This window comes from Stegodyphus dumicola, chromosome 9 (assembly GCF_044657685.1).
Source record: "Stegodyphus dumicola isolate Sdum_Otavi_A_Nest chromosome 9, ASM4465768v1".
In the NCBI taxonomy this organism is placed as follows: domain Eukaryota; kingdom Metazoa; phylum Arthropoda; class Arachnida; order Araneae; family Eresidae; genus Stegodyphus; species Stegodyphus dumicola.
In genome coordinates, this window is record NC_140776.1 from 48,441,596 (window position 1) to 48,458,257 (window position 16,662).

At 32.2% G+C, this 16,662-nt stretch overlaps 1 protein-coding gene across 4 annotated transcripts in view; it reads right to left on the minus strand.

Moving 5' to 3' along the window:
- Nucleotides 1-16,662, minus strand: part of LOC118191598 (AP-4 complex accessory subunit tepsin-like) — a 72,310-nt gene that overhangs the window by 38,979 nt on the left and 16,669 nt on the right. For 3 of the 4 annotated variants that reach the window (XM_035362415.2, XM_085823417.1, XM_035362414.2), the window contains exons 4-6: nt 10,404-10,497; nt 6,470-6,537; nt 1,549-1,609 (exon numbers count right to left, since the gene is read on the minus strand). In XM_035362415.2, the coding sequence (XP_035218306.1) occupies nt 1,549-1,609; nt 6,470-6,537; nt 10,404-10,497 (223 nt within the window). The remainder of the gene's footprint in view (nt 1-1,548; nt 1,610-6,469; nt 6,538-10,403; nt 10,498-16,662) is intronic. The other variant, XM_035362416.2, reaches the window with a different exon arrangement.

The window sequence follows — 16,662 nt, forward strand, 5'->3', positions numbered from 1 at the left end:
CTAAATAATTAAGTAAAAATCAACTAAGCTCAATATGTATACTAAAAATCAACTAAGCTCAATATGTATACTAAAAATCAACTAAGCTCAATATGTATACTAAAAATCAACTAAGCTCAATATGTATGCTATCACTTTAAAATTAAATGTATTAAACTGTAAACTATACAAAAAAAGTGACAGTAGACCTCTACATTTCATGAATTTGCTACTACTGAATAAGATGGAAAACTATGTTATCATGTATTGTCCTACACCCAGAATTATGTATGTATGACCCAATGCATTGACAGAAAAACATTTTTACACAGTAGAGCACCATCTCGTGCTGGATACACTTTGGAACAGCTTTTGCAAGAATTATTCACTAAGGGTGATTAGTATAACTTCTTTTATTCAGATGGTCATCATATACATTTGAAATGAAACTAAGTGATTTTTGGCTTTGAGATACCATAAAAATATGTACCAGAATGAGATTCAATACCAAAGTGACTTAGATACTGCATGACAATTTTCAGTTCTGCTGCTGAGAATGCTGCCTTGAAAACACTAACAATCTCGGTTTAACCACGGTCAATGCATTCAACACTTTCTCTGAATCTTACTATCATTAGGGAATAATTTGATCAGTGATTGAAACTAATTAAGATAGCCTACAGTATATTAATAAAAATACTTAAGATTGATTACAAATGTAAAACTAATTAATATTGAAGTTAATTCAATTTTCAAAAGTAATTACATTTAGTATTAAGTAATCACTTTTGGAACTAGTATTTTTTATATGTATATCATTCCCATATGATAAAACGTGTGTACATTAAGCATGATAACATTTCAATCTACCTCTGAAAAGAGCAATGAATACAATAAGTTTGTTATTATGTGGTAGACCACACAAAGACAAAAAATAAATATGTGTGATCCTCTCATAACTCACAATTCTTGAGCTGTTACGAGCTGCAAGACAATATGCTCTGACATTACAGAACCAATCAACCTGCACTGTTATCTATCATCAAAGCCTTTCAATTTCAGGGGGCTGACCAATCAATGATTCCATGGATCCTCTGGCATTGTCTTAAAGTATAACAAATCAGAGGATCGAAAATACAATTGAAAAATTAAAAGGGTGTGACTAATTCAATCTTCAATATATTCCAGACAACAAAAGTACTTAGAATGTTCTAAAACTCTTGACTAGACAGACTCTTGTCACTAGCAAGATCCTCACATAATGAGGAAAATAACTATACTTACTTTCTAAGATAATTTCTTCCATGTGTTTAATATTGATAATCAGTTAGTTATTATGATATATTAATATTGCTTTTCGCTTTTCATAGGTTTATAAGAAATGTAGTTTTGGTTCCGTATGCAGTTAATATGCAACGTAAACAAAATACAACGAACCTCATTCACTACAGTGGAGTTATCCCACTTACATAATTGGGCCTCTAGATCAAAGTAAGAAAAGGGGTTTCACGTTCAAATCATAGCTATAATAAAAAAACTATAATAAAAAAAAGTATTCAGGAAGATTACCAGTCTGAGATATGCAGCTTCCAGTAATTTTATTTTCAGCAAAAATAAATTCTAGTAACTCCTGGGTGGGTGAGGGAAAAAAAAAAGATTTACACAAAATACAAGATTAAAAACCAAAGATTTTAAATATCAAATTATTTTATCCAGTGTACAACTAATTAGTAGCCTAAAAATATTATGAATATTAAGTCAGACAGCACCCAGAAAATAAAAAAAAAAAAAAAATAAATAAAAAATAAAAGATTAGAATTAGATCAGTAATAAGACAGCTGAACATGCAAATAATACAATGAAAATAAAGTTATTAATGTAAAAAATTGAATTATTCTTACAAAATTCATTTTTTACAATAAAGCTCATAAATTCAAAAGCTCATTAATTTTTCCAAAATCAATGAGCTACAATAAAGCTCATTTATTTTTGCAAAAAATCACTGACAGCCAACTTGTAAAACATGAGCTCTCTGTACATCATCTAAATTCAAAATTATGCTAGGAGACAACATAATAAATTTTATTAAGGGAAAGCCACTGAACAGCAGAATATTTTATCATCACTGTGTGATGAAATTACTAGAATATCATCACTGTGTGATGAAATTACTAGCCAGGACAAACAGCTTCTTCTCTATTCTGAAGTTTGCTGGCATTCACAAAGAAAGTATTCACAAGGCTCTCTAAGACAGGATGTTATGTTATTTGCAAACAAAATTAATTAATAACAAATTAATAAAGATTAGCTGTTCAGAATGTTCTCGAACACCAGCCAAAAGCTATATAAACCCTGCTGGTATGTGGAGAGATAGTTAGCATCGAGTTGGTGTCTCGTCTAGCGAGTCAATCCCTGTGGAGTCGCTCGAGTTGACAGCTGGGCAGCGAGTGCCAAGTGGGTCGTCAAGTGCACCGAAAGAGGCTCGTAGTGTATCGCGGTTAATGCATCGTCAAAAGAGCATGTTAAGCTCCGGGAACGACTGGACCGAAAAGTCGGGAGCTGTGCTCTGTGTGTCGTCGAGTGCATCGCGAGTTGCAGCGTGGAGAGTCTCGAGACTACGTGGAGTTCCGAGAATGACTAAGCAGAGTCGGGAGCTGTACTCTAGTGCTTTGCGATGAAGCTATCTCCACCGTTATTGCCTGACACTGTGAAGACTGTGTCGCTGATCGTGTCAGCGTGTTTATAGTAGTTCATCGACGACTGTAAAAATGTGATTTTGGAGCTGTCCTGATTAGTACTGGCTAAATAAAGTGTGTTTTGATACTTCATTAAGTGTTGTCATTATTCACTCCAAATCCACAGAAACCCCGTACGAATGTGAAGAAAGAAAATAACATAACACTATGTTAAAGCTCTCATCATATACAAAAGACTTACCACTCCATCCAGAAATACAATTATTATTTTGAGAACTTTTATTATGAAAACAACACTTTCTAGCAGAAATCTCTGCAGTAATGTCTAATAGCATGTCACCGCATGCACAGAAAGCTGTTTCTGTGGTTGTATGGATAGGGATTTTGGAGGAAAGTTTGAAAGCACTTGGCCTATAGCCCAAACCTAACCAACCAGTACTCTTTATCTTTTCAAAAGTTTAAAGGAATTTTTTTGAGGAAAGAACTTCACAGATAATGTAAAGTTCCAGTAAACAATAAAGTGAAACTTTTCTCACAGACTGTAGAAATGTATTGTAAGGGTAAATACAAAGTTGTCTCCCAGTTAAAAAAAATGGCTAAGCCTGCTATACATGCCTACATAAAATAACAGCCCAAAGTATGTACTTTCAAATCAAAAGGTTTTATTCCCTTAATTTTGTTCTTGCTGATTACATGCAGTAAAAGACCAAAAATTCACTGACATTCTGCCAATATCTAACAGCCATACAGCTCCTTAAATGTCAGCAGTAATATTTGCAGTAACAGTAGTTAATAAGGTCATCGAATCATAAAATTTTCTGATTAAAAATCATAAGTACATATCATTATTTTTCATTTACACATTGCCAGTGTCAAGATTCAGCATGCACCAATGATCAGTGTTGAATAAAAATATTTTTGCCATATTAAGACAAAAATTCAAATTTTTAAACAATATTTTATTATTAAAACTTATTATGATGTATGTCAAAATAGGAGAAGGCTTAAGTTACAACACATGAAAATAAAGTGTTGAACTTAAAATGAACCGTACATTCTAAATCAGAAAAGAAAATAATAGTAATAATAAACTTACACCTGAATTATGTCATTAATGTTATACAATCTTATTTATTGCAACAAATTTAAAACTGTTATGACACACTGAATTACACAAAAGTTCTAAGCTTTTACAACTGCATTTAGGCATGGAACATATCTTTTTGCAATTACAGCATGTATATCCTCCCCATTTCAATTTAGTTGCAATTGCTCCTCTTAGAGACATTTCTTCAGAAAAAAATTTCATCTATGAAAAGTATATTTTCTTTACAAATTAAACTGATTATGGATATAAAGCTACTCCAGGGTAACATTTTTGTTTGCTAATTTATAAAAATCAGATCTTTTATTCAAACAACAACCACCAACACATACAACCACGACTGACATGAGGGATTTGTATTCATACAATATCACTAACTTGAGTGGAAGGAAATTTTCATTTTCAGGTTTGTAACATTTTCATTGCATGCAGTAGAAGATCCTCTTTCGTAGCTGCTCTTTTTTTTAAAAATAAATTCATGTTATTTGGTCACAGCTTCTCTTCAATATTTTCCTTTGGAATGTGTTTTTTGGTATGGTTACAGCTCATATTTTATTCAATAGTGCTAAGTTTCTTCCAGCTGTTCTTCAGTTTCAATATTTGCTCTTTATTTGCCAGGCAAAGATGACAATGCTATGTCTCTTTTTGATTTAACACCAAACGAGGCTTTACAAGGATTATGAAGGAATATTTCTTCATAATATGTTGTATTTTTGGCAAACTGAACAAAGGAAAAACTATCTGATCATTTATTTGTACATAATCATTCATCCATGCAGTAAACATATTCTGCATATCTTGATTGGCCCTTTCAACTGAGTCTGAGATTCCACATATGACTCAATAGTGAATTCCCTATTGTTATCTGAATGCAATATCGCTGGGGCACCAAATGCTAAAAGTACAAAATAGGTGATGTGCTACTTCTTCAGCTGTCTTAGCTTTTGAAACTCATAACTGGACAAACTTTGTTAAATGGTTTTGATATATCTTTATGAACTTATATTTTCCATCCCATTATGACTACAGGTCACCAGATCAATGTGACATCTTGAGTTTAACTCGGAAGTGAGAACTAACCATTGATTTCATACCTTTTTAATGTGCATTATGTTTTATTTGACATTGCTTATATAAATTTAAATGCAACATTCATAATGTATGGAGCTCCGTATGTAATATTTGTGTACTTAACTTAAAATTCTTTAAGCATACATGTTCTTCCGCCATGGTTTATTCTAATGTGACTTTCAGATGTACTGAACATGTATACTGAACAATTCAATATATTTGCTTCTCCTAACTTTAATGGTACAATTAACTTTTCTTCATCATTACTTTTTAAAATGTCAAAATACTTTTTTGTAATCTAAAGTTGTACTACACTTGGGTTTGGTAGAAATCCTTCAGAAAGTATTTTAGAGTAATATTTCTTGAGAAAAATAAAAACAACCAGCTTCTCATTTATTCACAATTAATGCATGTAACTTATTAAAAAATCACAGTTCACTAGTATTCACTAGTCACTTCCCATTTGACATAAAATACGGTATTGGATAGTAAAGTAAAAATTAAGCAAACATTTCATGCACCAGAAAACCTTGCATAAGACTGAAAAAAAAAAAAAAAAAAAAAAAAAAAAAAAAAGCACAGCATTCAAGGATAATAAACACATGCCACTAATCTCAACAGAACAAAGGATTTGGTATTTCTGTTGTTTCTCTCTCAGCTTGTCATTCTGACCCCCAACACAGTTTGTGTTTGTTAGCATGTACCAGCGATGATCTGAATAACCAAATATCATGACCATTATAACCAAATATTCGGCCTTTCACCATTTATTTGGTTATGTGTCGACATTCACCAAAGAATACTGTCACTTTCTAATTTGTCTTTCATGCTAACATATACCTTTCTAAAAGTCACTCAGTTTTTATCCCTAATTGAATATCAATCTGTATCATTTTAATCAAGGAAGATTTCAGTAGTTGGATTTTAATTTTCATTAAGACTAGATTTAAATATAGCAGATTTTTTCCCACATCAGAATAATGTATCTAACTAAACTAATTTTTTTTACAAGTAACAGCAAAGGAAAAAATGAATTTAAAACAGCTATACAAGCATCAGAAAGGAATGACTCTGCATAATTTTGGGTTAGAAATTCATTCCCAAATTTCAAAACAAGCTACCGTAAAAGACTTATTTTAAAAACACAAAAAACAGCATCTTACTACCTATTCATTCCATATAAAAATAAAAAATTAATCCTATTTAACCTATTTTCTTCATAAAAAATTGTAATATGTTTAATACACATTACTTCATAAAAATACTTTTAATAATAAATATACATTTTAATATATATCTTTCTCAATAAAAATGGGAAGATTCCTTTTTTATCCTTTTTCAAATTTAATTAATTTTGCCCCCCTTTTTTTAATCAAAAATCTAATGGTCTGCAATTTACCACTGAAATCTGCTCAAAAATGAATACAGCTTCAAGTCCTAAAATGTGCACATTTTTGGTCTTCTACTGCATTTTCTGGACGTGGCAATATTATTCAAAAAATTCAATTATATTTACTTTGAAAGAAATGAAAAATACAATAAATTAAAACCCTCTAACTGCCATGCTAACTGACAAAACACTCTCCAATGTCAAGCAATAGGCACGAGAATTTTTAACCTTTGCCATTTTTCTAATATTTTCATAAAATGTTCTGCCATGAAGATCATCCGGAGGTCCATGAAATCCTGCAACAGGAAAAAAAGAGAGAGAGAAATTTATAGTATTACAGTGAAAATTACAATAGTCAGACTGCTAAAACAGAATTAACTTCACTGTGCTTTCACAGAACGAATCAACTCTGACTGCCATTATTTTAATAATGCATAAGAAACATAAGCAATTTGGCTTTTATGAATTATACCAATAATGGCTGAATTACACTTTCAAATAATAACATGCTTTAAGATATGATATTTATACAGTCAAAAGTCGTTAATCTGGACTCGTCGGGACTTCGGTGATTCTGGATTATCGATTTTTCCGGATTATAGATCATCAGTTTAAATCTGGTAAGATGGCATGCAGAAATTCTAAAATTAAAAATATGAAACCTTAATTTATGAAATAAAGAACAATTATGATCTAAAGGGTATCAAAATTTACAACAACAACAACAAAAAAAAAAAAAAAAAAAAAAAAAAGCTTAATATTTATTTGTTTACTTTATTAAACATTTCTTTCAATGTAAGTTGTTTAAGTGTTGCTTCGTTTCATGTGATAATACTTTCTCTTTAATTCTATTAAACAAGCATAATTTCTTGTTCAGTTACAAAGTTCCACTGTTTAAGTCCTATAATTGCTGTGTCGAGAACACCAACTAATTTGTCAAACGAAATTTTTTTGTTTTCACTAACCTCTGTCACTTTCTTCGCTATCGGAAGCGAATTATAATGACGAGGAATTTGATTTAAATCATATCAAAGATGGAGTACATCGAGATGAAATACTACATTTAGTAAGGAATTATAGGCCAAATAAAATAAAAATATCTGCCCTGAAGATAAGGATAGTGCTGACAGATCAACTTAAAATTCATTGCATGCCGTGGCGTTAAAGATAAACAAAGGATATGCCTTTATCCATTTTTTGAAGCAATTCCACTTTTTGTTTAATGAACTTTGAAACATACTTTCGCTTTGTAGATCCTTTACATATTAATAAATATATATCAGAAATTCTATTTGACATAATCGAAAGTTCAAGCTTACTTTTATAAAATTGCTCTAACAGTCTGCAAAAAATAATAAGCCATATCTAATTCGAAGATTAAGGAACAACGCAATCTGCAACACTAACTAAATTAGATAATTTTAGCTTAGCTTATGCCGTCCGTTATACATTAAATGCGCATGCGTAAACGTATTTTGGGCATGCGCACACGCATATTCGCAGCCGTAAAGGTCTTACGCGACGCATGCGCAGAAAGTTTGTAGCTTTGAGGTCCGGATTATAGATCATTCTGGATTATGGGTGTCCGAATTAACAACTTTTGACTGTATTATTAAATCATATGACATTTAGAATAAAGTAAATGAAAGGATAAACGATTCCCTCTTCCACATTGTGCCCAAGAATGATGCAATGATAAAGAAAGGCACATGTATATGAAATCAATGTATTTATTGCATCGTGGTTTATATAAATAAAAAGAATTAACTCAAAAATATTAGCATACCTCTATGTTGGTGCCATTTGTCACTCAAATTATGTCTAATGATACTCTATATCTCAATCCACATGTTCAAAAGCAGGATTGTTGTTTCCATGCATCTAGCAAACAAATTTGTTTGATACAGTCAAAAGTCGTTAATCCGGACTCGTCGGGACTTCGGCGATTCCGGATTATCGATTTTTCCGGATTATAGATCATCAGTTTAAATCTCGTAAGATGGCATGCAGAAATTCTAAAATTAAAAGTATGAAACCGTAATTTATGAAATAAAGAACAATTATGATCTAAAGGGTATCAAAATTTGCAAAAAGAAAAAGCTTAACATTTATTTGTTTACTTTATTAAACATTTCTTTCAATGTAAGTTGTTTAAGTGTTGCTTCGTTTCATGTGATAATACTTTCTCTTTAATTCTATTAAACAAGCATAATTTCTTGTTCAGTTACAAAGTTCCACTGTTTAAGTCCTATAATTGCTGTGTCGAGAACACCAACTAATTTGTCAAACGAAATTTTTTTGTTTTCACTAACCTCTGTCACTTTCTTCGCTATCGGAAGCGAATTATAATGACAAGGAACTTATTTTAAATCATATCAAAGACGGAGCACATCGAGATGAAATACTAATTTGGTAAGGAATTATAAGCCAAATAAAATAAAAACATCTGCCCTGAAGATAAGGATAGTGCTGACAGATCAACTTCCAATTCATTACATGCATGCGGCGGCTTCCCCCCCCCCCCCGCCGAGCAGCGTGAAATTGATAAACAGATTTCAGATTTCAAAACATACTTTCGCTTTAGATCCTTTACATATTAACAAATATATATCGGAAATTCTATTTGATATAATCGAAAGTTTAAACTTACTTTTATAAAATTGCTCTTACAGTCTGCAAAAAATAATAAGCCGCATCCAATTCGAAAATTAAGGAACAACGCAATCATCAACATTAACTGAAATAGATAATTATTTAGCTTATATGTCCATTATACATAAAACGCGCACGCGAAAACATATTCTGCACTTGCGCACACTCATATGCGCAGTCGTAAAAGGTCTTACGTGCACGCGTAAACGCCTATGCGCATGTGTCAACGCGGCGCATGCGCAGAAAGTTTTCAGTTTTGAGGTCCGGATTATAGATCATTCCGAATTATGGGTGTCCGAATTAACGACTTTTGACTGTATAGTCTTTTCTTCACAAACTTCTACAGAAAGAAATCTAGAGGGTTTAAGTAAAAAAAAAAAAAAAAAGTGACAGTGTCCTCTCTCTGTGCCAGTCTTTCTGTGAACAAAACATTTTGAGTTCTTTCTACATAAGCCACAACACAATAAACTGTGCAATTTTTAATACCACTTCTTTCCCAGATACCCTGTATTAAATGAATTATTTTATACTTTTACATTTTAAATCTGTAAATCTACAATTTTCATTGCTTGTATATCTTTCTCCTTTCTTTTAGACAGCTTAGCTAAAAAACCAGAATTAGTCGCTATAAAAGACAACTTACAAATTATTTAAATACAGTAAAACCTCCCTAAGATGACCACTTACTGTCCCAGTTGATTTTAACCTTTTGCAGAAGTAGCTAGCTTACATGATGTTTAGTAGAGTTTAATGGCGAATAGGCAGATGTGACTGCCTTACGTGATGTTTATACATTCTTAAAATACAATCACTTTTTGAGCAGTTGCCTTAGAAAATGGTACGTAGAAGTGTTTTTTAGTGGTGGTCTCTCCAACAAAGCATTTTTGTAGTTTTATTATTAGTTTACTGATTTTATTCATATAAAAAAACTATTGCTCGGGAAGCTGCCATTTAAATAAATAACAGTATATTTTTGCTCTTCTTCAAACACACAAAAAAAATATGATGCACTTTTAAATTTTACCTTTTAACTATAATTAAGCTTTGAAAAAGTAATGCTAGCTGTATTCATATTATAAATACTCCATGTTTAATTTATAAGATATAATTTTAATTTATTTCTATCTAAGTCATTTTGGTGCTTGTGATAATGTTACATGTATGCATATTTTACTCAGGAAACTACTAACAATAAACTTTATCAGCCATTGTATTAAGAGATAAAGGAAGTGGTGAATTCTTTTTTCCAAATGTTGAATCTCCCACGTAAAAGATAAATGAATCTCTAGGCATGAAACAAAAACATGTTCAAAAATAATTAACCATAGTAAAACTTTTAGGCACTAAACATTTCAAAAATATCATTTTTTAAATATTTATCATTAATGAAAAGAATCAATTATATATTCAATTTAAATCATTATATATAATCATAACTGTTTAAACAATTATATGAACTAAAAGAAAATTATCATCTCAGCATTCTAAAGCATATTGAAAAAATGTTTACCCATGGCTTCTTTCAAAGGAACTTCATGAAATTTTATAGCATTAATAAATTCCTCATGCCCATTTTGCACTAGATATAACAGTAATTTTAACACCTATGAAAAATAATGCATTTTAATGACGTTATATATATATATATATTTACATAATTATATTCATATTCATAATTACTTCTATATATACAGTGTGGTTCAAAATTATGTCTCAAAAATGTAATGGCGATAATGCCGCCTTAAATATGTGATTATAGGAATGTGTGTAATGCCGCATTAAAGCACTAGCACGTACAGCAGTATGAATCACAGGACACTAAAAAGACACGTAAAGACAAAAGAAAAAAATACTGAAAAAAATACTAACAGTTTACAATAGGTGCTCGAAAAAGCAACCACCAACAGCAATACAAGATTCACAGCAGCGACACATGGATCAGCGTACATTATAAAAGACATCAGGCATGTAGAGCGCATGTCCTGCAGCAACAGACAAGTGAGCAACAAGAGTTCCTGCAGATGTGACTGGACTCTTGTACACAAGGTTTAAAATATGACCCCAAAAGAAGAAATCCAAGCAGACTAAATCAGGAGAATGCTGTGGTCAGGGAACTGATCTGCCCCATCCTATGTAGTGCTGGCCGTAGACACATCCAGGTGATTCCTGATGTTCCAGCTGAAGTAAGCTGAGGCTCCATCGTGCTGGAACCACATTTGTTTGTGAACAGCTGGAGGAACATCGACCAAAAGTTCAGGTAAGACCTCCTGTAGGAAGATGCTGTACATATGGCCAGTTAAAAGACTGGGTAGAACGCACAGTCCTATTAAGTTATTGTGCACAATGCCTGCCCAAACATTAATGGAAAACCTTTCTTGGTAAGTGTGTGTTATTGTGCCAAGTGGGTTATTATGAGAACACGGGTGAGAATTACGAATGTTAAACGTACCCGACCGCATAAAAATAGCCTCATCAGTGAATAAAACATCTGCAGCAGGGAGAGTTTGATTGCCTGTCAACTGCTGTAGGTACCAACGAGCAAAGTTGAGACATGGAAGATAATCATCAGGAGTCATTGCTTGCACTCTCTGTAAATGATACAGATGTATTCCGTCTTCATGCCTAAGTCCTCAAAACAGTTGCATGGTTCACACCCAGTCCATGTCCTACAGCTCTCGAGCTTGAGAAAGGATTATCCCCTACTTTGTTTAGTATTTTTTCTTCCACTGCAGGAATTCTGTGATATCTTCCATTGACAGTATCATGCCTGAATGCATAAAACAATCCACCCGTGCTTAACTCTCGATGAAGACACTTTAATCTTCTACTATTCGGCTGATTCCTCTCCAAGAATCACTCCCTGTACATCCTTTGTGTAGCTAATCCATGCCTTTGTGCAGCCCCATACCTGAAATGTATGTTGGCAAGCTCCACATTGGTATAACGATGCATGCTGCTCAAGATCCATGTGGGAAATGAAGAATGCAGCTAGCCGCACTCATCCGCTAGCCTCACTAGCTTTTATATGCTACACTCAGCGTTATCCACTGGTTCAATGTGGCATTACTGCACACACATTCCTATACCAAATCTGGGTATTTAGGTCCCCTCTAACTGCCTTTATATTTTTGACATATAGTTTTGAACCACCCTGTATATAACTAATGATACTGCATGCTATAAATAATCAATTTGTTCTTATTTTGGGGGAACATGAGAAAAAGATAAATCTAGTTATCAATCCAACTAATTCAGTATGTTAATAATAAAAATGTAAAGTTTGTTTGTTCAAAATTTTAAATCTCCAAAAGTTCTTTACCAATTGCTTGAAATTTTACAATAACACTGCACTCGAACTTGTGCATTTTTATATACCTATTATACAGATGCGACATCTGTATGCACTTTTATATACCTATTATACAGATGTGACATTAGTATGCGCTTTTATATACCTATTATACAGATGTGATATCTGTAACAAATAAAAACAATTTTTTTTTTTTTTTTTTTTTAATGTCACCTATTGGATGAAGGCAACATACTCTGTACTAAACATTTTACATTTCCATTTCAGTGTTCCTGATTTATGATTTCCATTTTTATGATTTCAATTCAATGCTTCCAATTGCATTGTTAAATAGAATTTTCATAGATTTCAATTTATTTTAACTTTTATTTGAACATTTTGTGTGACACTGCATTGGAATTGATCTGTGTCATTTTTAAGTCTGAATCACTTTTCAAATTGTTGCCACCAAATATTATCACCCTGTATATTTAAACAAATTAAATAATGAAGAATTTGCATGAATGTATGCATGTTTTTTGCATTTTGAAAAAACAACAGTACATAAATCCATGCAATTTTGAATAACATAGTCCTTCACCCAAATATGGACACCTGGAAGCCTGAATTTTGAATTTCGAATTTGTTTTATTGTGTATTTCATATTCTGTAAAAATTTAATGAATTTTTTATTAACAAACTCAATGATTTCAAAGCCAGTAATGACAACACTGTACGGGAAAAAACATTCTTATCTTCGATGTGTGAGACTGTCTATCAGAAATTCTAAAGATATGCTGTTTTTAAATATTTTAGTACAAAGAAATATTTGCCCAAATGTTCTTGAAACATGTATCTATAAGTAAATGAAAAATGCCCTTTTGGGAGTAAGATAAAATCTGAAAGTTTTCGGTTTTTTTTTTTAAATTATTATTTTCTCTCTCTCTCTCTCTCTTTTTTTTTTTTTAAACCTTTCTCTCTTTTCTTTCCCCCCCAATTCAGTTGACAGTACAATTCAGCTGTGTCAATTGATTTTCATTTCAATTCAAATTATATCATGACAATGACCTCTTTGAGGGAATGAACGTGGCGACTGAGAGTGGCTGAAAGATATCAATGAGAAACAGCAGATCAGCATCAAACACAACTCCATGCTCAGGAATCATGTGATTACAATCACCTCACAATCTGTTACAACCCACCTGATAATTATAGTTTGAGCTGGCATATGCGCATTGGCACTATGACTGAAGTGTGTTGCAAGGCTCTAAAACTTAATGGAGAAACAAAAGGAATTGGTTGCGCCACCAGAAAAAATTGCCTCAACTTAGAGAACCACATGAGCCGGTAAAAACTTTGCTTTCTGAATATACCGCTGAATCAAAGCATTTCCTATCTGACATCAGAAGATACTACTCATGCTTCCAAATGACATTGTTCGGTGCAGAAATCATAATGACTAAATTCAAACCAACCTTCAAAGTGAAAGGACAAATTTATTACAAAGTCAGCACCCTGCTTCTGTTCCCAGATGGTCAGCATAAATTCCTACAAAAGCATTTCATTGGTGAAGGCAATATTGAATTGAATGCACGCTGCAGGCAATTGTTTCCCAACTGCAAGAGCTTCTTCACGAAAAGAACAATATAGTGCATTTGTTCAAAACAGCTATTGATACAAGGTTCGTACACATTTCTGCACACAGACTTTTAAGGACCATTAATGAAAAAATTAAGAACCTATGAGCAAATAGGAACTGAATAAATTCAATTAAAAATATTATCTATGCCTGAATTTCATTTTTATAATATCATCCTAAAAATAAAATAGATGCCTAAGTAGTATGTATTATTACTAAACTTAAATTAATTAACATAATTATTAATAAGTTTGAGAATAAACTTAATGCAATTTGTCAAGTAGCATTAAATATTTTACACTTATAATAGTTGGTCATATTTGAAAGAACATAAGTGACTTTTATGTTTTACTAACAGCTTTATGTTGATTTTTTTTATGTCTCATTTTGTCACATACTTGGTCAGTCTAGAGGCTTAGTAAATAGCAGGTACATTTTATGTCAAACAGCATAGGTTAAAATGAGAAGTAAGATCATAAACAGCATGATTCATAACAAAACCCTGGATGGTGTCACCACTGCTGCTTGTCTAGAGAGAGACCTGCTGATTAGAACAAACCTGAAAGGCCTGATGTAGGCACGGTTGGCAAGTGTTGAAAGTTAGTCAGGCTCTGTTTGATGCAGTTAGTGTCATAGCTTCATGTAGAGTTCCAGGAGTTGTAACCCAGTTTAAGGTTTCCATAAGCCATTAAAGCAGCAGAGGTGATCAGACGTTTTGTATTATTTCAAGTCTTAGTAGATACAAAGAATAAGTTTTACTTGAATTTTTCACATTTTTGTATTTTATCTTGTGATCACAGTGAGAATTAATGAAACACGATAACTCGCTTTAATATGTAGAGATACTTTTTAAGGGTAAGCAGTTAGTTATAAATAACTAAATTAGGTAGTTTAATAACCTTAATCATTATGGATTTACATGACCACTATTAAATTTTATTTTTTAACAATATTTGTTAAAAAAGCCCTATTAAAATCAAAATCTAATAAAATTTCACAGTTTTTTTTTTAAAAAAAAAAGAAGGAAACCAATACACACCACAATAATGCTTACAAAACATCCCATGATTCAAAATTTTCCAGAATCATGCACCAGATTACGTCACAATAGGGTTTCCATAGCATTCAACTACTCAGGCTACCATAAATGAAACAACAACTTGGCGATAAATCAAACAACTTCGCCATAATACAAGAGGTACCTTAAAGTTTACTCTACCCTAAAATTATCATAACCACTGCATGTTTATTAAATTAAAAATGTATATAACTTCCTTTATAAATTCTTATATCCTACGTCTGTTCTATTTATATTTTTTTATCATACTAAATTGTTGTCAAAAATTACTGTATATTACTAGCTGTACCTGGCTATGTGTTGATGTAGCTCAGTTTGGTTAAATGGAAAAGAAAGAAAAGAGAAAACACACATTTCTAATATTTTTAATGTTACAATTCTTATGGGTATAAAATATTTTTTTGTTGTTCCATTGTCTGTGCAGATATAGAGATTGTCTCTTTTACTGACTCTAAAACATATAAGATATAATTGTCCACATGAGAAGCAATCTGTATCTATATCTAAACTGCATAGTTGTTAAAGATTGGCTTTTTTTACGCTGATTGCAAATGCCAATCAAATTAAGAATTGTAGTCTCATAATTTGAAATGATATATCTGTTGGGATCATAGTAATGAGAAGAATGAGGACATCTTCACCTCTGAAAGGTCCTGTCAAGATTGTTGCTTCTACGACATTGCTCATTAATTTTTTTTTTTTTTTTTTTTTTTTTTTTTTTTTTTTTACTGCCAGCTGCATGGCATCGCAAAGCTTTGGCTGGTTGATATTTTGCAATGTGATAATTGGCACACTGATTTTCATTTGCAGTACCTGCGGTGGTATCCCTGGCAGATTGAATGAATTAAATGTCAGTCCTGTTGGATAATTAACTGCTTCATCTGCTCCCACTACAGTGTCAACAGACATATATGCAACTGCTTCACTTTGATTGTTAGACTAAATAATATTGTTAAGCTCATAGACATCTTTGTTCTTTACTACAAAAATAGTTCATTTTCTCAGACAGTCATGATTGTTATAATTGAGTTTAATATTGGGAAATACTTTTTCAACCAATTTTTCTTTTGATAGAGGTAATGAAATTAGTCCTGAGGTCAGATCAACTGGCACCTTTCTGTTCCCAATTTCGAGCAAATGATGTAAGAATATCTCAACTGTTCGATTGTTTTGCAACTGGACACGCACATTTGTTATTAATTTCAGTGTCTTTACATGTCACCACAAAGTATTTTAGGCAAGCATTTATTTTGTCCACTAGTCTTAATCAAGGAATTACAGGTAATGTTTTCCTGAAATCTCCTGCAAGCAATGTTAATGCATTCCCAAATGGTTGGATGTTTCCACGTAAACCTTGCAATAATCAATTTTTGAGAGATTTTTTGTATGCTGTTGTGTATTTATTTTAAACAATAAATGTTTGCATTTTTGTAATACTTTTCCCATACCGAATGCTTTGAAAATCCTGCACATGTGAGTTTTAATTGGCTGCATGTTCACTAGCAATTTCAAAGTGGAATGAGCAGTTCTTCCATGTGGTGATGATGTTGCAGCTATTTCAAACAATGTAAGAGCTAAGGCTATGCCATTTTGAAATCAAATTGCTGCAAGAATCAGTGTGTTAGGAGTGTTTTATGGCATATCTATGAAATGGAGTGTTTTATGGCATATGTTCCTCCTGGCATATCTATGAAAAAGATTTCTCCATCTCCATTGTTGACAGTTTGCATTATTTGATTGTAAGTGCCTTTTTGCTCAAGCGT